This window comes from Xyrauchen texanus, chromosome 21 (genome assembly GCF_025860055.1).
Source record: "Xyrauchen texanus isolate HMW12.3.18 chromosome 21, RBS_HiC_50CHRs, whole genome shotgun sequence".
NCBI classification, from domain to species: domain Eukaryota; kingdom Metazoa; phylum Chordata; class Actinopteri; order Cypriniformes; family Catostomidae; genus Xyrauchen; species Xyrauchen texanus.
In genome coordinates this window covers 3,395,182-3,422,579 of record NC_068296.1, presented here as the reverse complement: position 1 = coordinate 3,422,579, position 27,398 = coordinate 3,395,182, and the positions used below count along the sequence as shown (strand labels likewise).

The following is a 27,398-nucleotide window of genomic DNA, read 5'->3' as shown; positions in this document are numbered from 1 at the left end:
CTCCGACTACTTTGCCTGTAGTTATTGTGCATTTCAGGCCACATCCACACGAATCCGTTTTCATTTGTTATCGTATTCCCAAGTAAATCTTAATGGAGAGCTTTTCGAAATGCTCCATTTTCGGTGCGGGAAAACACCCTTCTAGTCTAATCAAAAGGCTTAAACGTTGCAAAATTATTATGTTTTCAGACAAAAATATATGAGTATGGAAAAAACTAAAAACTACTTGGCATGTAGTTATTTCAGGCCACATCCATGCTGATTTGTTTTCCTTCTAAACAAAATTATCAGCTTCCTAAAGTTATCGTTTTCCAATCACTGCGGTAATGGAGAGCGCTTACAAAAAGGTCCATTTTTGGTGGAGGAAAGCATCATTTCAGTGTGGACAAAAGGCGCTAACGTAGAAAAATGCAGCGTTTTTAGACATGCTGGTGCATACATGGCCTCAGACTACTTCTCAAGTCGTTTTTGAGCATCTCATGCCACATCTGTCATAATCATTCAAAACTTTGTTACCAGTTTCCTAATGTCATCGTCATCGTCATCTCCAAAGTAAGCAGTAATGGAGATTGTTTTTTAAATGCTCCATTTTCGATGGAAGTCAACGTAGTTTTAGTGTGGACGAAAGGCAAAAACGTAGCAAAATCATTGCGTTTTCAAACAAAAACATACAAGTGTGGATGTGGCCACAGACTGCGGACTTTAACAGCTCAAAGGAAATGAAACCAAACCTTTAGAAGCATCAGTTAGAAAGGGCTGACAATTATGAACACATCAGTACTGTTTTGCATCATATGCCAATGTTTTCCAGCAATAAGAGTGAGTATGCATTTATAGCCATCTGAAAGTTACATTATAGCTTTGTTTTATGAAAAATATAAGCAGCAAACATCCTTGATGAGCCCATTGTTGAGCCCTGTGGCCAGTTCTCTCTCTCTGTCCCTGCAATAAACTGCCTCACACATTTAAAAGGAAGTTACTCTGTATATTGCCACCACATACACACTCACACTGATGGAATGCACACACACACACAGACACACACACATACACTCGCAGAATGTGATGGAGTAAATCAAGAGCCTAACCGGCAAGCAGACAAAGGTTGAGGACAGACACAGAGAGAGGTGTAAAAGAAAGAGACGGGATACCTTTCTGATGATTTTGGATTTCTTGGCGCCCTTGCGTGGCTTTCTGGTCCTACGCTCTCTGGCGTCTCTCCTTCCGAGCGCTCCCCCCATCTCCTCTCATCACACACTCATCCCGCTCATGCCCTCTCACCTATCACCCTGTCTTCTCCTCCTCGCCTGCCCATCTCTCTCTCTCTCTCTCTCTCTCTCTCTCTATCTCTCTCTCCACACTCACGTCTCGCCGGAGTGCCGTCCGCTCACTCTCTCTCGTGTGTGCGTCCAATGTGTGATGAATGGGTGATTTTGGTGGATGCAGTGACGGAGGAGGAGAGGGAGGAGTAAAGGAGTGTTTTAGCAGGAGTAGAAGGAGGTGTTGAGGAGGGGAGGGGCAGATGGTTTGGGGATGAGCCAGCTAAGAAAAAAAGCTCACATTTGTTCATTCACTCATTCGCTCGCTCTTGCACTCTCGGCAGCAGCAGTGAAAGCAAGCATGTGTGTGTGTGTGTGTGTGTGTGTGTCCCATAGAGAACAGTGATGAAACTGCTCCACACTCTCACTCTCAATGCAGTCGACTGCAGCATGCTCATTGACCAGAACGGATGCGACTGCGACTGCGACTGCATTAAGCTCCACCTCGTGGCTAATGAGATAGGTTGGAGACACACTGGAGTGGCATTCTACTTTTTCTGTCTCTCTTTGATGTCCATGGTCCGACACTGGGATTGGTTGATTAAATGATTGTGCATTCAGACCTCTTAGAAATAAAGCAAGGCAATGGTTGGACAGTATGTGTGTTATCACTCTTTTTTGAATGGCAATGAGACTTGAAACTCAAAGCATGTGCACATAATCACGCCGCTACAGACCACTGCAGTGGTGACAATACGTTACAACATAATGTACCAGACGTTTGCTGCAGTATTCTTAAATACACAGACACTGCATTAATGTAATAGTTCACCCAAAAATGAAAAGTCTGTCATCATGTGTTCACCCTAATGTTGTTCTAAACTTGCATGACTTTATTTTCGTCATGGATCAAGAAAGGGAGCTGTTGGAGGGCAGAATGGGCAGAATGACATCCTCAATCACCATTCACTGCCATAGCATGGAAAGAACTTCCACTGAAGACAGAAACTCATAAGGCTTTAGAACAACATGAGGGTGAGTAAATGATGGCAGAATTACAATTTTTGAGTTAAGTCTAACTGAAAACATTCATACATTTGTTTGGTTCGTTTTGGCATATATGAACATGGCAATCGCACTCTGATCGGCTCCAAAACAATCGTTCTCCAACCGATTGCAAAGCAACTATGGAGCGGTTCGCTTGTGATGAGAATTCAATCTGATCCAACGGAGCAACGAACCAAACAAAATCCCAATAAAAACCATGAACATACCTGATGGATCTTTGGAGAAGACATACTGTATGTACGTCAGTACATCACTGTAATTCAGAATCAAAACGTGCATATAGCCTTTTGGCAACTATAGGAATTGCAATTAAAAGGGAGCAGTTGCTCTTCTGATAGGACTGTAATATTGGTCCTGATGTTGCACCTATCGCAGGTTGCCACCGACCGGTTCCGACCCGAAATCAGATCGCCATGGCCCTGTTCAAGCTGCCAACCTGCACCAAGTAGCGGGGGAAACTTTCAGTCTTAGTATAAGGACCTTCCATCCATGTGTATATGATGTGTGCACAGATATTAAAGAAACATTGATGCGGTGTAATATCAGGGTTTACATGTATGATACAATCCTGATATTCAAGAGGCTATTTTGAACAATCATCTAATCTCAATCATCGCCATCACAACTGCATTATGTCCCGCATATTTCTCCAGCAACATTTAATGAACAACTGAACTTGATTGTCATCTAGAATTAATTTAATGTCATAATGCAATTTACATTAAAAGAGGGTTAGATTTAAAATATTTAAACGTTTAAAATGTTCAAAAGCTTGTTTTCTGAAAGTGAACTCATTGGAGAAATAGTTCTGATAGTTTATAGTCTGGAAAAAAGTCTAGAACATTCTGAGAACATCATTCAGACGACTTCATTCATCTACAGAACAGGGTAAGACTAATTTAGCATATATATATAAGGTATATATAGGTCTAAAAATATATATTTTTTCATTTGGTAATTTATTTAATTTAATACAGGGAATTTTGCCGGCATTTTTTCAAAAGTAAGATAAACAATCATTTTATAGAATTGGGCTGTAAGTGTTCTGAAAAACACACTGATGTATTTCTGCTAGTATTGTGTATTTATTTTAAATTTTAAACATCTTTGTGCACAGAAATTATATGTTTTTTGTATTGTGGGTAATTCCATGACTGCAGTCTATTAGTTTGAATGGTGTGGATAAGAAACTTGAATAAATAAACGGATGTCTACCATGATTAAATTAATCACAAACAGTGGCCTTTCATTTGTTCTCCTTGCGCTTGTCGATGACCGGTGCATGATACGAGATATTTGTGTTGGGACTCCTGGAAGTGTCATGTTTGCATCGGATCTATATGCCGTTAAAATCAACCAGAATCACGTACAATAAATTGGCTTTCAAGGATGTATACTGTCGTCATAATTAACACAGGCTAACGATTGGGGCAAATTATGTCATGTGACACTGCAATTTTAAGTTAATGCCAATTTTCTCGACAAATAGTGTTTCCAAACCAGTTTTTCGCAACATTTGATGTAACGACATAGAGTTTATGCACTAGTGTTAAACGGAAAAATATAATGTCGACACATTATAACGATATAACGATAATTTGCGTTTCCATCAGCTTTATTTTGATGCGCTAAAACTTTTTTCACAAAAAATCCTGGGATGGAAACGTAGATTATGACAGATAAAAACAACCATCATGTAAATTTTACAACTCATATCATCCGTGTGTCAAATAATGTGAATTTTCAGCATTACCTCAGACTGGAACGCACATTCTGTACCACGCAGCGACGTTTTGCATAAGTGTGACATAAATAATACTACAATTTTTGTAATGGTTTTCAGTTGTTACGTGTATATTATTTTACATTTACATCTATTCATTTGGCAGACGCTTTTATCCAAAAGAGGAATAACACAACATAAACGATTGATCTCGAGGAGACAGTAGCAGGAAAAATGCTGCATTACAAAGTTTCAATTGCATCATAAAAATACTATCCAAAACACACTAGAGTGCAACAAGAATCATTTACATATAAGAGTGAAAAGATGAGTCTTTAGCCATTTTTTGAAGACAGTGAGGGAGTCTGCTTCACGGATGGAGTTAGGAAGGTCATATCGACCGTGAGGTGCAGTGAAGCTGGGAAAGTGATTTGGTGCCTTTTTGTGTCAGTATGACAAGGCACTGCTCATTTGCAGACTGCATGCTTCTGTTGGGAACATAGCTCTGCAAAAATGATTTTAGGTATGCTGGAGCAGACCCAGTGACTGTTCTGTATGCCAGTATCAGAGCCTTGATCTTGATACATGCTGCAACCAGCAGCCAGTTCAGGGACACAAGGAGGGGTGTAACATGCGCTTTCTTTGGTTCGTTGAAAACCAGATGTGCTGCTGCATTCTGTATCAACTGCAGAGGTTTAACTGCACATGCAGGAAGGCCACCTAAGTGAGCATTACAGTAATCCAGTCTAGATATGACAAGAGACTGAACAAGGAGTTGTGTGGCATGTTCAGACAGGAAGGGTCTTATCTTCCTGATGTTGTAGAGCATAAATCTACATGATCATGCTGTCTTTGAGATGTGGTCAGTGAAACTGAGTTGGTTACCCCTAGATTTCTGACCATTTGGAGTGGTTTTACTGTAGATGAAACCAGCTGAACGGTGATGTGCTCAACAGCAGACTTGGACATTGTCAAAAGACACATTTTAAACATTAGCATTTGAAAACACGTTAACGACAGACTTTCTCGAAGATCATAGTTTGCGGTCTCACTGGTATATCAATGGATGCGCTCAATGGAAGTCCTGGAACAATTATTGTGACCAATGAGGGGGTAGTTTGCTCACATGTGAGTTTTCTTTACACAATTATGGCCTGTTTTGAAATGTTGCCTTGTGAAAGTGAACCGGACCAAGAAGAAATGCAACAATGTAACAATTTATCCAGTTTCGGAACAAATCGAACGAGCTAGAGGTCTGAAAATACTCTAAAACTAGGATCTCTAGTCTAAATAAGCTTACTGTATATGAGTGTTTCTTCAACTTCAGGCACTTTTAGCACTGGGAACATATTTTTTTCATGAAAGTTTGCACAACATTTTGTGTCATTTCCAGCACTACAGTGAATGAATGACTGAATACATGCATGAGAGTGAGTGAGTGAGTGAGTGAGTGATTGAGTGAGTGAGTGATTGAGTCAGTCAGTGAGTGAGTGATTGAGTGAGTCAGTGAGTGAGTGATTGAGTGAGTGATTGAGTGAGTGATTGAGTGAGTGATTGAGTCAGTCAGTGAGTGAGTGATTGAGTGAGTGAGTGATTGAGTGAGTGAGTGAGTGAGTGAGTGAGTGATTGAGTGCGTGATTGAGTGCGTGAGTCAGTGAGTGAGTGAGTGAGTGAGTGATTGAGTGAGTGATTGAGTCACTCAGTGAGTGAGTGATTGAGTGAGTGAGTGATTGAGTGAGTGAGTGAGTGATTGAGTGAGTGAGTGAGTGATTGAGTGAGTCAGTGAGTGAGTGATTGAGTGAGTCAGTGATTGAGTGAGTCAGTGAGTGAGTGATTGAGTGAGTGAGTGAGTGAGTGATTGAGTGAGTGAGTGAGTGAGTGATTGAGTGAGTGATTGAGTGCGTGAGTCAGTGAGTGAGTGATTGAGTCAGTCAGTGAGTGAGTGATTGAGTGAGTGAGTGATTGAGTGAGTGAGTGAGTGAGTGAGTGAGTGAGTGATTGAGTGAGTGAGTGAGTGATTGAGTGAGTGATTGAGTGAGTCAGTGAGTGAGTGATTGAGTGAGTGAGTGAGTGAGTCAGTCAGTGAGTGATTGAGTGAGTGAGTGAGTTATTGAGTGAGTGAGTGAGTGATTGAGTGAGTGAGTGAGTGAGTGAGTGAGTGATTGAGTGAGTGATTGAGTGAGTGATTGAGTGAGTGATTGAGTGAGTGAGTGAGTGAGTGATTGAGTGAGTGAGTGAGTGAGTGAGTGAGTGAGTGAGTGATTGAGTGAGTGATTGAGTGAGTGAGTGAGTGAGTGAGTGAGTGAGTGAGTGAGTGATGTGAGTGAGTGAGTGAGTGAGTGAGTGAGTGAGTGATTGAGTGAGTGAGTGAGTGAGTGAGTAAGTGAGTGAGTGAGTGATCGAGTGATTGAGTGAATCACGGTTCCCCCAATAATCCACTGTGAAAGTGGAACCCCAAAGTTCCAGAGCCTTCTCAACATATTCACAAAGTGTCCATTGAGGATCAGCAGGAGGCATTAGTTCCATCAGTGCACTATTCAGACCGGATTTACTAAAATGTTTTTTTTTAGTTTTTTTTTGTTAAAGATTACTCAATTTAATTTGTTATTAAATTGAAATGCATAAATCTTAAATCTTTCAGAGTGAATTTTTGGAGTGAACCAAGCCGCCAACAAAAGTCAGCACAGTGCATGCTTGAGATGAAATATGAAACAAGTGATGTTTGAAATAAATCAAGAAAAATCAAGGTAAATATCAGCAGAATATTGTTATTGGCCGTCATTTCCAATCAAGATGTAATTTTGCTAAATTATGCAAAAAGTGTAAAGATATTATGTAATTGTGTGTATTTAGAATGCATAAAATGTTAGCTATGCAATTAGCTTAAGCAAGACAAAAGAGTCGACCAACTATATTTAAAAAAAAATAAAAACATTTAATTTCCATCAATGCCATTTCCAGCACAATTCTATTATGTGCAGAAATGACACTGTGGAGGGAATCTTTATGACTTTTTGAAAAAATGACATCAATCTCCTGTAATGCATGTGCATACACTGTTAGACATTGTCAGTAGACAAAACAAATAAACTAGTGAGAGTGTTTTACTTTCTTAAAATGCACAGAGCTGAAAGTGCCTGAAGTTGAAGAAACATACATGAAAGCTCACCCTGTTTACTCGTGACTTGTATTACTGTACTCCTAAATGTCTAACTGGCAGTGCAACAGTACTGCCACATGTTTGTAATTGTGTTAGTGCTCATACTGGAACAAGATTGAGATTTATACTGAGTATCCACTTGTATCCATAACAACACATGTACAGTCCTGTAAGCCTTAAAAACAACTTGTGAGTGTGTTAATGGAGGTTGTTGACCAAGACGCCACTGTTGGGCCCTTGACCCTATCTGCTCCACGGGTGCTGTATCATGGCTGACACTGCACTCTGACCCCAGTTCAGCTGGGATATGTGAAAACAAAGACATTTCACTGTATATATGCAAATATGTATGTATAATGTGTGACTAAAATAAAGGCTTCTATTCTGTTATATTCAATTCTATTCTACACACACTCTAGTTCTCTTCTCTCCACCTCTCTCTCTCTCGCTCTCTCTTTCTCTGGAGAACAGAAGAACTTGCAAACACACAGCTGTGACTGCAGTGAGTCCTGCCAGGCCTGTAAAGCAGCTCAGTTGAGATTGTGATGAGGCTGGTCAGTGTTGTGTCAGGGTTGCATTTTCAGTACTGCAGTACAGTTATATAGAGGTCGAGCAATAGTGGATTTTACTGAGAACTAAGTTGGGCAGTACCTGCCCACAACCGATTAATCAACCGATAGTTTTTAAAATTGATACTGAATGAAAAAACAACACTCAAAATAAAATAGTGCTGAACCTTATTACATAATTACACAGTACTGACTGAACCATGAATATGTATTGCACCTTTTTAAATGAAATAAATATATAAATATTCTAATTTTGAAGTCAGCTGATTTTTAAATTGACGTCGTTTCTTTAGTCCACAAGAGGGCGCTATAAATACATAAACCATTCAGCACCATTATATTAATGCATAGAACATTCCTATCCTGTCTGTAAAAAAAGAGCATTTCATTTTCAAATAATGTGCATAAAATAAATAAACAAAGTTTTAGTCGGTCCATATTCTCAAATGTTAAGTAAAAAGTAAAGTGAGTGTGTAAACGCGTAAGACGGTTCACATGGCGTTACACTTGCAGTGATGCAACAGTATACTTCCCCCGACTCAAGCTTCATAATAACAGTGAAATACCACATTGTTTTTATCCAGTACAGTTGCATGATGGGTAGCGATATTCCCAGATAGCAGTGGTATCCGGCTGAACTCGGTGGTGAAGCGGCTCAGACTATGAGCACAGACCAGGAGCTGTTCAATCAGAGGAAACACAACAGACTGGAACTGAACGTGAGGATCTCGAGACACATTTCCAATTTGAACATCTTTCCTGACAAAGCATTTAAACAACTCATTGCTTAATCTGAGAAATACTTCGAAGAGAGCAAGACGCAACAGCCAAAGACCTCCAAATGTAAGGGGCTGTTCACACCGAACGCTTTTGCAACCATCTATTTGTTTTCTATGTAAACGCACTCGATGAACGACTTTGTTTCTCTTTGTTTTTGTTTATTCAGCGTCTCGTCGAGAAGTGCAGTTTTTTAGATGATGTTTCGAATTAAAATATTTAGAAAATATTTGTTGCGCTGTGTCTAGCCTGTTTTAGCGAAAGAATGTGATCGATCTGAAGTCATCATATTACAGTGAGGATAATTATTTTTTTTTTAAATTAGATGCATTTCTGATTTGTTTATACGCTTCTCTCGGCTGCATGAAGATATTAATTTGTTTTCTCACGTCACTAGCTTTAAATTTGCAACTTGGCTGGTTAATGAATGCATAAACGTGACCAGCTGGATATAAACTAATGCAAATAGATGTTAATAGATGCTGTTCTCTACTAATGCAGCATCTAGTCAACAAATGAATTACTTTATAATGATATGACAACGTGTACTGTAGTGTACTGCATACATACCTTTTCGTTGTTGATGTTTTAAATCCACATCAGAAGTGTTCTGCTCCATTTATAGTGAAGTGTCACATGTCAAAACAAACACCACAAGGCATCAGTGAAGTGATCATTTTTATTTTGCCACTAGAGGCCGCTCTTATACTATATAACGACAGCACACCCTTCCCAGCTAATCCAGTACCGGACGCAACGGGGAAAAACTATCGGTGTGGATTTTTGCAGATAACCAATAGTTCCAGAAATCTGTTATCGGTGCCGATTAATCAGCAAAACCATTATATCGGTCGACCTCTAGATGTGTCCATGCTTTTGCTTTAATGACAACATGCCTTCGATCTGGCACACAATACAGATTTAAATGATATTTTGAATCCCAGATGTTCAGTTTGGACTCCAACTTTTAAATGGCACTGTATGGTTTGTTAATTTGCACAGGATTGCAAAGATAACCTCTCATTTCCGCACTAAGATCAGGTGATTCAGGACAAGAGAGTGGTGTCTCTGATAAAGAAAGACGTCTTTCAACCTTCTATCATATGACCACATCTCCGGCCCCAAGGCCCCACTAAACACACACACATTAGATCTCATCTCATCTCTGTAAAAACATCAGTGAATGACTGAAAAGTAGGCTAATGCTTGACCTCACACACACCACTGCACACACCACTGTGGCACAAATTGACAGGAAATCTGTGCGCGTGAGTTCTCGGAGCATCTCTGAGCATGTGCATTTGGGAGCATACATGTATGTGTCTGTGCGAATTAAGTAGTTTACAATAATGTTGAAAGAAATAGCGCAGCATTTGACAGCGTCAGAAATACTAACATTACCATTAATAATACTTTACTAAATTAATTAACAAATGTTCCATATAAATAATTAGACCTCATATTTTATGAAATAATAGGCCTTCAATAGAATATTAAGTAGCTGGTCTATCAGATGTTACAAGTAAAAAACTGAAGCTTTCTGGACATGTTTTTATGCCCCAAAAATTTTAATTTTCTGGGATATTTTTGTCAGTTTCAGTGGCAATATTTCCTTGAGCTCGTCTTTATTTCTGATCCTGATTTGACATAACCTATAACCTAATTGAAATCAAAATGTATAGTGAAAAAAGCTACTTTACAATCAAAATAAACCAATAAGAGGTCATGCAGTGACTTTAGGGAACCCTATTGCACCTTTTAACAGGTTTTGTTGAATTGTCCGAATACTACTTCTACAAATTTTTATTATAACTAAAATTGTAACTATAATATATATATATACTTGAGAATATATTTTGTATTATGTTTATTTCTCTTAACCCATTGGTACAGTAAATTAAAGTACATTGTTATAACTATTGTATAACAATAGTTATTACAATAGTAATAGTTATGTTGTCAGAAAATACTAATATTGCATCTCAAGCAAATAGTTCTTGTTTAAAGAATGTGCAGAATGTTTTTACTGGGAAACAAGACATACACACTGATTAGGAAACAGATTTATACAAGCATCCACAACTTGCATGTTTATCGAAATATGGCAAATTTTCTGTAAATAACTTGTGTGTGTGTAAGACTTGTAATATAGCACAATAGACATATGGAGCACTTAATGTGCATGTTCTTGTGCATGTGTTAGAGTGTGTGAATGTTTGTTTATGTGTGCACCCTGCAGAAGCGGTTAGTACAACTCATGAAAAAACTGTCAGGAACAGATAACGACCCTCATCTCAGCAGCGTGCCCTCACTGCCCCCCTGTGTGAGTGCGAGACGGTGCAGTCTGTCAACTAAACACTGTTAAATATTGCTTAAACATCCCATAACTCCATTGCAACAAACCCACAAAGTGACATCAAATCCATCTTTAAAAGAAAATATATAGTTAGATAGATAGATAGATAGATAGATAGATAGATAGATAGATAGATAGATAGATAGATAGATAGATAGATAGATAGATAGATAGATAGATAGATAGATTTATAGATAGACAGATCGACAGACAGACAGACAGACAGACAGACAGATAGATAGATAGATAGACAGATAGATAGATTTATAGATAGACAGATCGACAGACAGATCGATAGACAGATCGATAGACAGACAGACAGACAGACAGGTAAATAGATAGATTTATAGATAGACAGATCGACAGACAGAAAGACAGACAGATAGATAGATAGATAGACAGATCGATAGACAGACAGACAGACAGACAGATAGATTGATATATAGGTAGATAGATATATAGGTAGATAGATAGATAGACAGACAGACAGACAGACAGACAGACAGACAGACAGACAGATAGATAGATAGATAGATTTATAGATAGACAGATCGACAGACAGAAAGACAGACAGATAGATAGACAGATCGATAGACAGACAGACAGACAGACAGATAGATAGATAGATTGATATATAGGTAGATAGATAGATTTATAGATAGACAGATCGACAGACAGAAAGACAGACAGATAGATAGATAGACAGATCGATAGACAGACAGAAAGACAGACAGATAGATAGATAGACAGATCGATAGACAGACAGACAGATAGATAGATAGATTGATATATAGGTAGATAGATAGATTTATAGATAGACAGATCGACAGACGGAAAGATAGACAGATCGATAGACAGACAGATAGATAGATAGATAGATAGATAGATAGATAGACAGACAGACAGACAGACAGACAGACAGACAGATAGATAGATTTTTGAAACAGTGAGAAGTTTAACGTTGACGGAAGTGCTCCAGATATTTTGGGAACTTCTAAATAATGTTTTGTGGTAATCAACATTATGCCACAAATGCAGTCGATTAAGATTTCCTTTAAGATTATTATTACCCTGTTTTTAACTCTTAAACGTGTCACAAATGACCCGAACATTACAGGAGTATATCATCTTCTGTTTCTCCCAGAAGAAAGAGGATCAAACCATTTTGAAATTACATGAGGGTGAATAAATGATCATTTTTGGATGAACCGTCACTTTAGTAAGCACCAGTGTGGATTATTCGTTGATAAAAACTTTTTCAATGTGCACACCACAGTAATAAGGTCACACAGAGTCACGCTGTCAGCCGTCTGGTATTATCGGCATCATCTAAAGAAAGGATTTTATTTAATTGAATGGAATAGGGGATTCAAACTGATATGGTGATGCTGGAATTGGTATGAAGCCAACATTGATTTTCATTTATTGCACTAATGGCTCATTTTGATTTAGGTGTAACTCTGACTCTTCTGAAGAGATTAAAGGAGTTCTCGCTTGCCTAGGACAGACAGGCCAAAAACGGCAGCATTAACATGATGAGAGGGGAGTGGACTTGGTTCTCTGGTAATTGCCATGTATCACGGTAAGTTTATGAGAAGTGTTGTTGATCTGTGAAGAGCAGGGAGGTCACACTCATGAAAAGGCTTCCACAGCCTCATGATTACAGCCATCATAAATGCCTTCACCATTATCATCATCATAATCATACTCAACGGCTGACTAACAACCAGACACCTTCAGAATGGCAGGAACGTAAAGGTGAACAGTGGCATATCTGCACCACTGGCATCACCAAATGCTTCAATAATAGCTTTCAAACCTCAGGATGTCTTAATGAAGACTTTGTACACTGTACAGTGAGATCCTTTCACTGAGTGTTAAGTGTAAAAGTTGTTCAGTGTAGCCTAATGTGTGTCGAAAGACGAGATCCGCACAACCATTTGTCATTGAATAATGTCTCTTTTAATTCCCTTTCTGATGTTTACAGTCAGTTGTTGATCAAAAACAAAGACAAAAAAATAAACATTTATATCTAATCATGCATGGCACAGATGAAATAAAGCCATTTGAGTCTCTCTCGCTCATTTACAGAAATGCCGGCTTTCTTAAAGAGACAGTACCGTTTTTTAAAGCGCACCTATTATGGTTTATTAAATATTAGCTTTCATGTAGTGTGTCATATAGCTATTTGTGAATGTAAAAAAGTCTGCAAAGTAAAAAAAAATCTAAGTGAGTTATTGACTCCCTAAAGAAAGAACCGATTCTGAACACCTGAAACGAGTCATTAGTAATTCCAGACTTACTCCCTGTACTTACCTACATATTTTGGTAACAAAAACCCACCCTCTGGTCTTCATTGGCTGCTCGCAAACAGCTTTGACCTGCCCTCAAACACTACACTAAGCGGTAGACCAATCACAACTGACTGGGACATCTGACCAATCAGAGCAGAGTAAGCTCTCTGAAAGGAGGAGTTTAGAATGAATGCTTTAGAACGGATCAAGTTTTTGACTATTGGGATAAAAAGGTAATGCTGCAATATAAATTATGACCAACTTAAAGTGTTTTTTTAGCTTGGTTGCATGCAAATCTATTGTATGAGACCTTTAATACAAAATTAGGCACTAATAGGGTTTAAAAACCATAACAGGTGCTCTTTTACACGAGTTCAACAAATAAATAAGTACTTAAATCAGTACTTTGCTGCTACTATATACGGTAGTCAATTGAGTGGAATGTCCGAATCCTCAGTATCAATTAATCCTCAGCCATTAAAATAAAATCAACAAGATTCAAAAGTTAAAATATCCATCGCATGCAACAGGGATATCAGAGCACCCAGATGCATTAGAAGTACACTAAGAGTCTAAACACGTCTGTCTTACCTTTGTGTGAAGTTTCGACAGCTGCTTTTCATCCAGGTGAGTCTCCGTGTACACTCGCCTCTTATAGCGAAACTGCAAAAACAAAAAGCACAGCACGCTTACCGACATTGTTCATTAATAGCCATATCTGATTTTCTTATTATTTTCTAAAAAGTTATGAATACTTTGTATTCCTGAAAATACTTCTTAAGAAATGTTTCACTATACATCCGCACTTAGGTGCATAATTCACTTGTAATTTATACTAAAATGAACTTTCTTATTTTATTTCTTTAGAAGATATTTGTGAATCTTGCTCCAGGTTTAAATGGTCTCCTAAGCAGACAACTTGTGATCAGATCACCTAAAACAGACTTTAATACCAGGTGTAAACTGGGCTTTTTGCACTTTTTAGGAGAGATATTGACACTCGCAGCAAAAAAAATCATGTAAAATATATTGAACAAAATATAAAAAAGAACATGTCCTCTGTTAAGATTTAAACTGAATACAACAATTGTTTTCTAGAAATCTTTATTTGGCATTTCCGAATATTTAGAGAGTCAAAGATGAGAAAAGATGTTTAATGTTTTGCTGTTTTTTTCCTAAATGGAGTAGTAGTAAACAGGAGATTTTTATATCCAAAGTCTTTTGCAGAAAACATAGAGTAACCTGGGGTTAAGTGGCTTATCATGGGCACAATGTTGTGGGCCGGCTGTGGCTCAGGTGGTAGAGCGGGTCAGTCACAAATTGCAGCGTTGGTGGTTTGAATCCCAGCCCACATGACTCCACATGCCGAAGTGTCCTTGGGCAAGACACTGAACTCCAAGTTGCTCCCAATGGCAGGCTAGCACCTGGTGTGTGTGAATGGGTGAATGAGTCACAGTGTAAAGTGCTTTGCATACCGTTAAGGTTAAAAAGGTGCTATATAAGTGCAGACCATTTACCAATGTTAATGTCTCATGGCTCACTGCTTACAGAGATTTAACTAGCAGCCTTCTGGTTATGAGCCCTGATATTTAGCGACTATCAGCATTTTTAATGTCCAATTCTCAATGTGCTCTAAGTCCTCGTGGTGGTGTAGTGACTTGAGGACGAAATCTCAGTTGCCTCCATGTCTGAGACCGTCAATCCGTGCATCTTATCAACGTGGCTTGTTTAGCATTACCGCGGAGACCTAGTGCGTGTGGAGTCTTCACTCTATTCTCCGCGGCTTCCACACACAACACACCTCGTGCCCCACCAAGAGCGAGAACCACATTATAGCGACCACAAGGAGGTTACCCCAACATGACTCTACCCTCCCTAGCAACCGGGCCAATTTGGTTGCTTAGGAGACCTGGCTGGCATCACTCAGCATGACCTGGATTCAAACTCGTGACTCCAGGGGTGATAGTCAGCGTCTTTAATCGCTGAGCTACCCAGGCCCCCCTCACTATCAGCATTTTTAAAGGTTCACTTCCAATGTAAATGCCTCAAATCTTATTTTAAATTTTTTTAATACTTGAGAGACAAGTCAAAAATGTTCTGGCCATCAGCATTATGCCACAAATGCTCTCAAATGAGCTTAACTTGAACCCGTAACATTCCTTTAACGGCATGGCTATTTTCAGAGACAGTGGACTCTGTCTTAAGGCATGAAAACTTGTTAAAATGTCATCAACCAACAGAAAACAAGTTAAAACCGCATAAACAAACATGAATACAGGACATCATACACAGTCAAAACTCACCACAGAAGCCGGCTGTTGTGGTGTGATTCTCTTTGGCCGTGGGCAGTGACAGTACAAGCGTGTCGACACCAGAATCCTCAGCACTACCCAGAATTCCTCTGTCCTGCACCTCAATGCCATCAAACCCAAGACATGATCCAACTACACTACCATACTACAATACATCGCTACAACACCACAGTGAAACAGCCATGAATTAGCCACTAACTGCAACTTCTAACTCTTCAATTGCACAAAAGAACACTGTACACAAGTCCATGTGCCCATGAAGAGGGTGCCGCCCAGGGCGCCAATGCTCTTCTCCATTAAGATCTATCAATTCTGAATTCAATCATCTCTCAATCTATGAGCTATCTAACAGCACCATACAGGCAGTGTTCAGTAGGGGAGTGGGTGTGTCAGGCCAGCATGTGTTGGATCTATAAACCTGAATGTCGATGGACATTCTGCAGTGTAATGATGGTATGGGAACTCTTAGCCAGAAGCAATCAGAATGACTGTGAACTGCTCACGTGTAGCACATACAAACACACACAACAACAGTTGTCCACTCTCACACATGTGGTACATCACAAACGTTTGATAGTTTTGCCATTATTTGGGAGTTTGCTTTGAGTCTAGCCACAGCACGTACAGTCGAGTTAGACTCAAAGCTGAATTTTTGTTGTTGTAGCTTTTAAACTGATTCCAGAAAACTCCCCTCCCCAAACTCACACTATTGCTTGATTTAATGTTGCAGAGCCACAGTGTTACACTTTTAGGTCAAATCAGCCTACAAACAAGGTTTGGATGGTTACTGTTAAAAAGTATTCCACTACAGATTACATGCTGTAAAATGCGATATGTAAAATATTTCATTAGATTACTCGTCATCAGTAACATATTTGAAACACTTTGGATTACATATTCAGCACTGGCAGGTTTTTACCATATTACATGCAAAAGATCTGGCAGTACAGTGAGACAAAATACACTTATAAATAAAATACATTCTATTAAAAAGCCTGAATATCTTATGCAATGTAGCTTAATGGATTAATTAGATATTTTTTCCAGTAAACAAGAATTATTTTTTTTATTATGAGTAAGATTTAGTAAGATAGATATCAATAAGATAGATATTACAATAAGACAATATATATATATATATATATATATATATATATATATATATATATATATATATATATATATTTATTTATTTATTTATTTATTAATAACAGTTAGTTCCGGTCCTCGAATCTGATTGGACAAGAGACGTTCCATGAGCACTGATGGTCTGACACCATCAGCACTCAGACGCTTCACTGTGTGTATCACTCCACTTGTGTTCGTGCCGTTCTAAATGAAAGTGTAAGAGAAGTGCAGATGTGTTAAGAGCTACTGTTTGTCTTTTTTGACATTACATATGTTAGTCAGCAGGTGGTCGCAAAAGATCATTTTTGTGGGTAATATGAGCCAGTTGGTGACGTGAAGTGAATCCGTATCAGTCGTTTACATACAACAGTGCTCTGTGATCGCTTGTATTACTGCTACACTACTAAAGATAGGAAATAGCTTTAAACGGCTTTAAACGAACAACTTCAGCATTAAGGCTCATCACAGCTGAGAGACACAACAGACTGATTAATTACACAATGGGTGCTGTTTAAAATGGCGGAGGATGTTGCAGTTTCTATAGTGATTGACTCTTGCACACCGGCTACTGTGAAATAGGGAGAAATACCCCAGCTTGGACACTATTTTTCCACTGAGAAAGCTGATCTTCAGAAAGCTGACAGCATCTCTGCTTGGGTGTGGCAACAGGTGATCGAACACGCTCCATCTCTCTCTCTCTCTCTCTCTCTCTCTCTCTCTATCTCTCTCACACACACACACACATCCTTGTTTATTCAATAACTTGTTAGAAACAGCACAAGCCGTGATACTATTTCTGAAGTGAACTTTTTAAATTACTATTGGAGGTTTGGACGCATCATTTGTTTTGAACCAGCAACGGCAGATTCTGATCTGTTGCATAAGATAGTATTTCCATGCACAAATGTGTTTTTATGACCGTACTCAGTTTTCTCTGAGTTTTTTGAAAATATCTTGTTCATTGAACTGTTGTATTTAAGCAATATCACACACGAAATTGTGCTATATGTCCCTAAATCATTACTGATTTCCAACAGCAGCAGTGCTAATGTAGGGCCATATTGCACTCTTGCTTGTGTGATATTTTTATATACCTATATATATATATATATATATATATATATATATATATATATATATATATATATATATATATATAAAACAATGTTAATTACCACATAAAATCATTTAGACTTGAAATGATGACTTTTTACCGTAATGCACTTAAAATGAAAGTTAAAGGGTCCAGTCCATAAACATTTATATATGGCATACACTGTTTCAAAACAAGACATAAACATGATATGTGTTAACATAATATTAGTGTGAAAAAATCTCGGCATCATCGTAGCAAGTAAGTAGTAATATTATATATAAATGTACACAGAAAAAAGAAAAGCACTCAAAAAATCAAGGCAAAGAACAAGATGTGACAGGGCAATAATAATAACAGACTGCGAAATGGCCAGTTGATGGAAACAAAACTAGTCAAAGGACCATATAAAACATTACCACTATTTATACTGAGACTAATCGGGTTAACAAGAGACGTGACAATGAGTACAATACACGAAACCATCAACAAAGACAATCAAAATATAAAGCATTAATCAATTCAAAATAAAAGTCAATAACCCAACCAACGATCCATAAGAACTGAGAGTCAACGTATTTAGAGGCTAATATAGATGTGTCTTTGAGTTATGGCAAATTGGGTTATTGTATATGTTTATCAGAGTTAGCGTGCACCTAGCAGACATTCATAAATTCAGTACAGCTTCAAATTCAGTGACAAATTCTGGAAGAGCCTCACCGCATAAAGGAAATATTTTCTCCCTGTCATTTATCTGCTCAGAGCAGAAATATGGAGAAGTCATTTCTCAGAAGCGGTCTCTCTCCGGAGACTCCAGAAGTCATAAATGATAAATGAGGGTGGTCCAATGGAGATATAGCATGAAAGTGTACCCAACAGTCAAACAAATGAAATACTTTACTGTATCTCAAACGATATTGCTCTCTTTAATAAGAGGACTGTACATCCTAAATACCAATTTTTTTTTACCTTTCATCCTACACTACAAGAATGAGAACTATTCAGATCAGATCATACAGCAGCCATCTTGGTAATGGCAAACATTGTCTCGTGACAACTTGTAATAATTTGTATGTGATGGCGATATCATACGACTTGGCTCATACAAAAAGGTACAACTTTAATTACCACAGAGACCAACAAATATACAAATAGAATTTAAAATCAATACAGTATAGTAAACATTTTTTAGCTAGCCTCCTATCCAACACTTAATTACGGAGGCCATAAGAGAATAGGAAACAAATGCTTTTTCTGAAATAGTTTAGCGTTCCCTCCAATACATTTTGCATTCCTCGAGATAAAGTTTTCAGTGCCAAGCAATAGTTTGCATGCACTGTAATACATTTTACGTGCCCTAGCAATAGTTTGCATTCCCTCGCAATAAGATTGCGCTCAATTGCAATACGTTTTATGTTCCCTTAACGTAAGTTTTCTGTGCCCTAGCAATAGTTTGCGTTCCTTCGCAATAAGTTTTGCATTCCTTCACAATTAGATTTCGTGCCCTAGCAATAGTTTGCGTTCCTTCGCAATAAGTTTTGCATTCCTTCACAATTAGATTTCGTGCCCTAGCAATAGTTTGCATTCCTTCGCAATAAGTTTTGCATTCCCTCGCAATTCGTTTTCATGCACTAGCAATAGTTTGCGTTCCTTCGCAATAAGTTTTGCATTCCCTCGCAATTCGTTTTCATGCACTAGCAATAGTTTGCATTCCTTCGCAATACGTTTTGCATTCCCTCGCAATTCGTTTTCATGCACTAGCAATAGTTTGCATTCCTTCGCTATAAGTTTTGCATTCCCTCGCAATTCGTTTTCATGCACTAGCAATAGTTTGCGTTCCTTTGCAATAAATTTTGTGCTCCCTAGCAATAAGTTTTCTGTGCCCTAGCAATAGTTTGCGTTCCTTCGCAATAAATTTTGCATTCCCTCGCAATTCGTTTTCATGCACTAGCAATAGTTTGCATTCCTTCACAATTAGATTTCGTGCCCTAGCAATAGTTTGCATTCCTAGCAATAGTTTGCATGCCTTCACAATTAGATTTCGCCTAGCAATAAATTTTGCATTCCCTCGCAATTCGTTTTCATGCACTAGCAATAGTTTGCCTTCGCAATAAGTTTTGCATTCCGCAATTCATTTTCATGCACTAGCAATAGTTTGCATTCCCGCAATAAATTTTGCATTCCCGCAATTGTCTGTGCCTTAGCAATAGTTTGCGTTCCTTCGCAATACATTTTGCATTCCCCCGCAATTCGTTTTCATGCCATAGCAATAGTTTGCGTTCCTTCGCAATAAATTTTGTGCTCCCTCGCAATAAGTTTTCTGTGCCCTAGCAATAGTTTGCGTTCCTTCGCAATAAATTTTGCATTCCCTCGCAATTCGTTTTCATGCACTAGCAATAGTTTGCGTTCCTTCGCAATAAATTTTGCATTCCCCCGCAATAAGTTTTCGTGCCATAGCAATAGTTTACGCTCTTCGCAATAAATTTTGCATTCCTCGCAATGTTTCATGCACTAGCAGTTTTGCGTTCGCCATATTTGCATTCCCAATAAGTTTTCGTGCCATAGCAATAGTTTGCGTTCCTTCGCAATAAATTTTGTGCTCCCTCGCAATAAGTTTTCTGTGCCCTAGCAATAGTTTGCGTTCCCCCGCAATTCGTTTTCGTGCCATAGCAATAGTTTGCATTCCTTCGCAATATATTTTGTGCTCCTCGCAATTAGTTTTTGTGCCTTAGCAATAGTTTGCATTCCTTCGCAATAAGTTTTGGGCTCCCTTGCAATAGGGTTTATGTTCCCTTAACGTAAGTTTTATGTGCCCTAGCAATATTTATTTATTTGTTTATTTAACAGGGACATTGCACAACAAATGTGTTGCACAAACCAGAAACAGCTAGAAGCTAATTTTCATCTGTAGTCCCTGGACAGAGGCAAGGTGACAGCAGGTTAATACAGTGGACAATGAGCATTCCCAATGATGAATCCTTTCACAATACAAAATACAAATAAAACATCTGCAAAAGGATCATCTCACAAAACATGCAATTGCACTACCAATAGTATTTACAACTATTTACAGTTCCCTTTATAATTTACCTTCTTATATTTTTAGCCAAACCCCAATTAACCAGTTTTGTGCTAATGATCACAAATCTGACCATCTTTCAACCATTTCTGCAGGTTAAGTTTAAACTGTTGCAAGGTGCTACTCCCTCGCATAGTTAAAGGCAACGAGTTCCACATCCCTGCAGCTTTCACAGAAAAGCAATTCTGTCCAAAAGCAGAGGACCTAAAGTTGACATAACAGTCTCCTCTGTGGGAGGCTCGTGTTGTTCTAAGTCCTACCTCTTCACACGATTTCACAAACATACTCAGGGGCTGTGGTGCCTAATCATTAAAAATGTTATATACTAAATTAACATTTGAAAACAAAACAAAATTTTCAAACGTTAATAATCTGTATTTCTTCACAATGTTACAGTAATGGTATGAAACCGTTTTTTTATCTAAAATTTTGAGTGCCTGTTTGTACAAGCTTTGAAGCGGCTGTAACGCTAGAGTTTGTTGATAAAGACCAATTAGTGATGCAATATGTAAAATAGTTTGCGTTCCCGCGCAATAAGTTTTGCATGACCTGAAAATAATTTGTTTTCCCTCGTAATAAATGTAAGTGTAAGTTTGATATGTAACTCAAACCTAAACCTAACCATAAAGTCTAACCCCTTCCTCAGACTTAACCATGTTTTTACGTTTTTAACAATAAATAAATAAATTTACAATGTAGGAAAAATGATTTTCTCTGTTGAAGTAAAAGTCATACGTTTCTCTATGAGCCAACTTGTACAATTTCTTACATTTTGCAATCTCATGCTATTATTATGACTTGTTATGAGTTGGTAACACCCTTTTTAGGTAAGCAAGTACAGCTTCTATCTACCTGAATGGTAGAAAAACAAAACAAGGAAAACAAACTTATAGGCTCTTTTAAAGAGGCCCTATTATACTTTTTGGGATTTTACCTTTCTTTTAGTGTGTAATATAGCTGTTTGTGCATGTAAAAGGTCCACAAAGATACAAAGCACAAAGTCCACACCAAAGGGAGTTATTCTCTCCCACATATAACACTGCTCAAGATCTGTCTGAAACGCCTGGTTTGCAGTCCAGCCGTTACTTCTGTGACTTGGCTCTGTCACTATGTCACACATTTGCATAATGCCGGCTTAAGGACTACTTTGGTTATGGTAAGGGGCATTACATTTCTAACACACACACTCTAAGCAGTTGACCAATCACAACAGACTGGGCCAGCTGACCAATCAGAGCAGACTGGGCATTTTTGGAAAGGGGGCTTTAAAGAGACAGGGGCTAAATCAGGGCAAAGTGTACGTGTTTTTCTACAAGTGGCCCGTCTCTGATCAAATCTTTCACAAGTAACAACACCACACTAAGAGTATCAGAGCAAGGGTGAGTTAGGTCACGTGAAGGCAGAAGACTCCTCACCTCCAGGTATGGTACAGGTGAGATGGCAGGTAGCGGGTATTCTTTAAGTGTGCGCTGCTCATCGAGGAACTTTCCGGCCTTGCTGTTGTACGCAGGCTGGAACAGTCCGTAATTCAGCACGTCTTTCAGGCTCTGGTTGAGTGTGCAGAGGATCCGTTGTTTAGACAACCAGATGGGTGACTCGATGTTAAACTTCATACATTTCTGCAGAAAACAGAAGCAGACAGAGTCAATAGACGACTCAGAATTATAAGCAAATTCACATAATGCAACAAGACTGGTTAGGCCTGAATAGCCCCAAAAATGACCACAGTAATCAGAGTTTGAAAAACCTGTATCGGTTGACCACTTCTAAAAACCACTTAGAATACCTTAGCAACCACATATAAATGCCCTGACAACCACCAACAACACCCCAGCATCATGGCTGCAAGTTTTGCACAAGCAAGAAACACTTACATCTTCCTCAAAATACGTAACTATGGTATATTGGCATATCTATCTGTAATGAATGACTTTAGTGAATCATTTTGTTCTTCATCCTGCCTCTCGACTTCTGTAAAGTGTTTATTCTCTGCTGTCACTTGTGGAGCTTTTCAACAAAGAAGATTCTGCGGTAAACCCACCAACCAATCAAGCGTTGTATCAATACATGCCTCTAACCTGTATCTTTGTCCTCTATACCATCACTACTAACACACAAAGCCCATGCACTCTCCAGAACATTCTCATTACTAGAGCAGAGAGGGAGAGAGAGAGAGAGAGAGAGCAGAGAGAGAGAGAGAGAGAGAGAGAGAGAGAGAGAGAGAGAGACTTTCAAAGCTTTTGTTCGATTCTCCTCTCAGCAAATACATCATCAAATGCAGCTTTGAACTACAGTCTGCTGCATTTATTTTACCAGAGAGCCGAGCATTAAAAACGCAAAAATTGGGAGGAGAGGAGACATCGCATAAATGTATCGAGAAAAGTGCCTCCTTCAATTCCATTGAAGTAAAAGGAATAGTTCCCCCAAAAATGAAAATCTGTCACTGAAATTAGATTCTCTCTTTCATGGAACATAAAAGATGAATTTTCCCTGGCTATTCCTTTCCATATAATGAAAGTGAATGAGAACTGGGGCTTACGGTAGCCCCAAACCACACTGTAAAAAAAAAAGCCCTAGATGAAGTGTCTTAGTGCCTTCGGACAGCAGAGAAAACTTGTAATTGTCTGCAAATTCCCCTTAAGTTGAGGCCACATCCACACAAATACGTTTTCATTTGAAAATGCATCTTTTTCTCAACATTTTGGGCATCCATCCCAGTGAGATGGTGTTTTTGATAGTGAAAACTGAGCTTTTCGAAAATGCTCTCCCAAGTGGATCAATTTGAAAATGGCTTCTTCTCGTTGTAGAGTGGACAAAACAATTAATGATTTGATCCATTCAACCCAAAACAAACAAGATGGCGGCCCATATTGTAGTGGCGTTATTCACTTTGGGAGCATTGTTAAAGATAAATGTTACTTTGTATAACCTTCACAATGCATTTCTCCATAGGCGACGTAAAGTTTACTCGAAATTGCTGTCCGGCGAGGAAAGCTGCGTTTTAGACCGTGCATGGAACCGCATTTTTCCGCATGCACAGTAAGAGAATTGAACTGTTTTCATATGTTTCAGTGTTGATGAGAAACTTTTGGAAAATGCTTGAAATGCATACACACACACACACACACACACACACACACACACACACACACACATTACATTACTTGGCAGAAGAGTTGTTTGTTATGATTATTGCTATTAACTAGCGCTAAGGGAAAAGTTGCCTCCACAATACAAGGGTGTTGTGGATGGTTACCAGGGTGATACTATGCAGTTGCAAGGACGTTCTAAGCACATTTTAGCCAGTTTAGCACCATCAATGATTTTCTAGTCTCTAGATATGGCTCTGGTCACTCTTTATTCACTCATTTCATCATCTGCCAGGCGAAAATCATAGACCAGACTGCTTAGGAAAGTAAAAGCAAACCTCTCCCCAACAAGATACATGGTTTAATGTATCTTTCATGTCCGTTGCACAAACGGTTTTATACTCAGGTTTAGGGGTTTGTTCAAATCCATCACCCTAAGTACGAACAATGGATCAAGATGCTTGCCTTGGCAAACTCCACTAATAAAGGTAGTTATTTATTGAACATTGCTTTTAGGCACGCCATTTCATGTTGTATCTAACAACACCCCTTAACTGTGGTAAAATCGCAGTCACACACACAGCTATAGCTTGCAGTTAAAGGCTTATTGCTTTAGTAACCAACTCAGAAACTGCCGTGGGTAAACAGTTATTTGATTTTACTCGCAAATTCCCGAGTCACAGCAATACACTTCTCAAAAGCACCTGTAAACATGCAATGCTTTACAAATAACCAAACAACCTGTATCTATTCCACTCCCAGTCCATGGTTTATCAGGGAATCAGAAATCCAACATGAATTCACATTCATTTAAGTATAACATACACACCCATGCATATAGATTGTCCCCAATATCTCTTTGCCCATTTTGGCAGTGCTGTTGCTACAATGAAGCCGTGTTGATGTAATTCTCTAAATTTATGGTCTAATGCTGATAGCTTTAGTCTAGAGGAAATTCATAACAGGCCTGAGTTGGGAGCGAGTGATTAGTAACAATGTATTGACTGAGCTGCACGTATACAGTAGCAGACAATGACTCTGTTTGAATGAAACACACTATGGCTCTGCTCAACAGGGATTTGATAACCGTAGAGGTTTCAGCAGAGATCCAGAGAAACGTGGAGGAAGATTTCAACCACATCTGGAGGCTGAGACAGGGACAGTCCATCACTGTCACACCTACGCAGGTACACACACAAACACATACACAAACACACACATGTTGGTGCAGCAATCATTAAGAGGACTCTCCATAGACACAAGGATTTTTATACTGTGCAAACTATATATTCTATCCCAACACAACCCCTAAACCCAACACAACCCCTAAAGCTAACACAACCACTAAACCCAACACACACACACTCACACACACACTCGCACACTCTACACAACACAACCCCTAAACCCAACACATCCCCTAAACCTAACACAACCCCTAAACCCAACACAACCCCTAAACCCAACACAACCCCTAAACCTAACACAACCCCTAAACCCAACTCAACCCCTAAACCCAACACAACCCCTAAACCCAACACAACCCCTAAACCCAACACAACCCCTAAACCCAACACAACCCCTAAACCCAACACAACCCCTAAACCTAACACAACCCCTAAACCTAACACAACCCCTAAACCTAACACAACCCCTAAACCCAACACAACCCCTAAACCCAACACAACCCCTAAACCCAACCCAACACAACCCCTAAACCTAACTCAACCCCTAAACCTAACACAACCCCTAAACCTAACACATCCCCTAAACCCAACACAACCCCTAAACCTAACACATCCCCTAAACCTAACACAACCCCTAAACCTAACACAACCCTTAAACCCAACACAACCCCTAAACCCAACACAACCCCTAAACCTAACACATCCCTTAAACCCAACACAACCCCTAAACCCAACACATCCCCTAAACCCAACACAACCCCTAAACCCAACACAACCCCTAAACCCAACACACCACTTAAACCCAACACATCCCCTAAACCCAACACAACCCCTAAACCCAACACATCTCCTAAACCCAACACAACCCCTAAACCCAACACATCCCCTAAACCCAACACAACCCCTAAACCCAACACATCCCCTAAACCCAACACAACCCCTAAACCCAACACAACCTCTAAACCCAACACAACCCCTAAACCCAACACAACCCCTAAACCCAACACAACCCCTAAACCCAACACATCCCCTAAACCCAACACAACCCCTAAACCAACACAACCCCTAAACTCAACACATCCCCTAAACCCAACACAACCCTTAAACCTAACACAACCCCTAAACCCAACACATCTCCTAAACCCAACACAACCTCTAAACCCAACACAACCCCTAAACCCAACACAACCCCTAAACCCAACACATCCCCTAAAACCAACACAACCCCTAAACCCAACACATCCCCTAAACCCAACACATCTCCTAAACCCAACACAACCCCTAAACCCAACACAACCCCTAAACCCAACACAATCCCTAAACCCACATATACGCACACACACGTGTGTGTGTGTGTGTGTGTGTGTGTGAGTGTGTGTTTGTGTGTGTGTGTGAGTGTGTGTGTGTGAGAGTGCGTGTGTGTGTGTGAGCGTGTATTTATCACTTTGTGGGGACCAAATGACCCCATAAGGATAGTAAAACCCGAAATTTTTGACCTTGTGGGGACATTTTGTCGGTCCCCATGAGGAAAACAGCTTATAAATCATACTAAATTATGTTTTTTGAAAATGTAAAAATGCAGAAAGTTTTCTGTGAGGGTTAGGTTTAGGGGATAGAATATAAAGTTTGTACAGTATAAAAACCATTATGTCTATGGAAAGTCCCCATAAAACATGGAAACACAACATGCGTGTGTGTGTGTGTGAGTGTGTGTGTGTGTGTGTGTGTGTGTGTGTGAGCGTGTGTGTGGGGGGTGAATGGAAAATGTTAGAATGAAAAATATACAGAATTTGTGTGAGGTGTGTGTAACAGTTGAAAGAATATCAGTGGTAAATTGAGTGTGCTGGCGTGAGTCTGATTCACAAAGCTGTGTATCATCAGAGGAAGACTGCACTGCTTCAAATTAATACGTTTACTGAACACGATTTACTGCAGAGAGAGAGAGAGAGAGAGACGCAGAGTGCAACATATGCAGATAAACTTGCTTTCTACAAATCTCTCTCTCTATCCTTTGGGTAGAAAATAATAAATAGAATAAAAAATAATAGAACCTATCTCAGTCATACTTCACACTTAAACCAAAAAAAAATATATAATAAATTATATTTCACATAAAGAAAATTGAAGCCTATATAGACATTTTCAATAGTGCCATTATTGTCATGACAATAAATCATATTTCCTGCAAATCCTCATTACGTGCAATGCAAAAATGACTGTAAATGTTCCTATCTTAGCTTAATATGCAACTTTAAAGCATTCGTATGTTGATTTTGTAGCGCTATCTAAAAATGAGCACCATGT

The 27,398-nt window shown here is 39.0% G+C and overlaps 1 protein-coding gene across 1 annotated transcript in view; it reads right to left on the bottom strand.

Annotated features, from left to right (window-relative positions):
- Positions 1–27,398, bottom strand: part of LOC127661222 (SH3 and multiple ankyrin repeat domains protein 3-like) — a 290,952-nt gene that overhangs the window by 217,845 nt on the left and 45,709 nt on the right. The window contains exon 2 of the mRNA XM_052151831.1: positions 13,798–13,869. Within this exon, the coding sequence (XP_052007791.1) occupies positions 13,798–13,869 (72 nt within the window). The remainder of the gene's footprint in view (positions 1–13,797; positions 13,870–27,398) is intronic.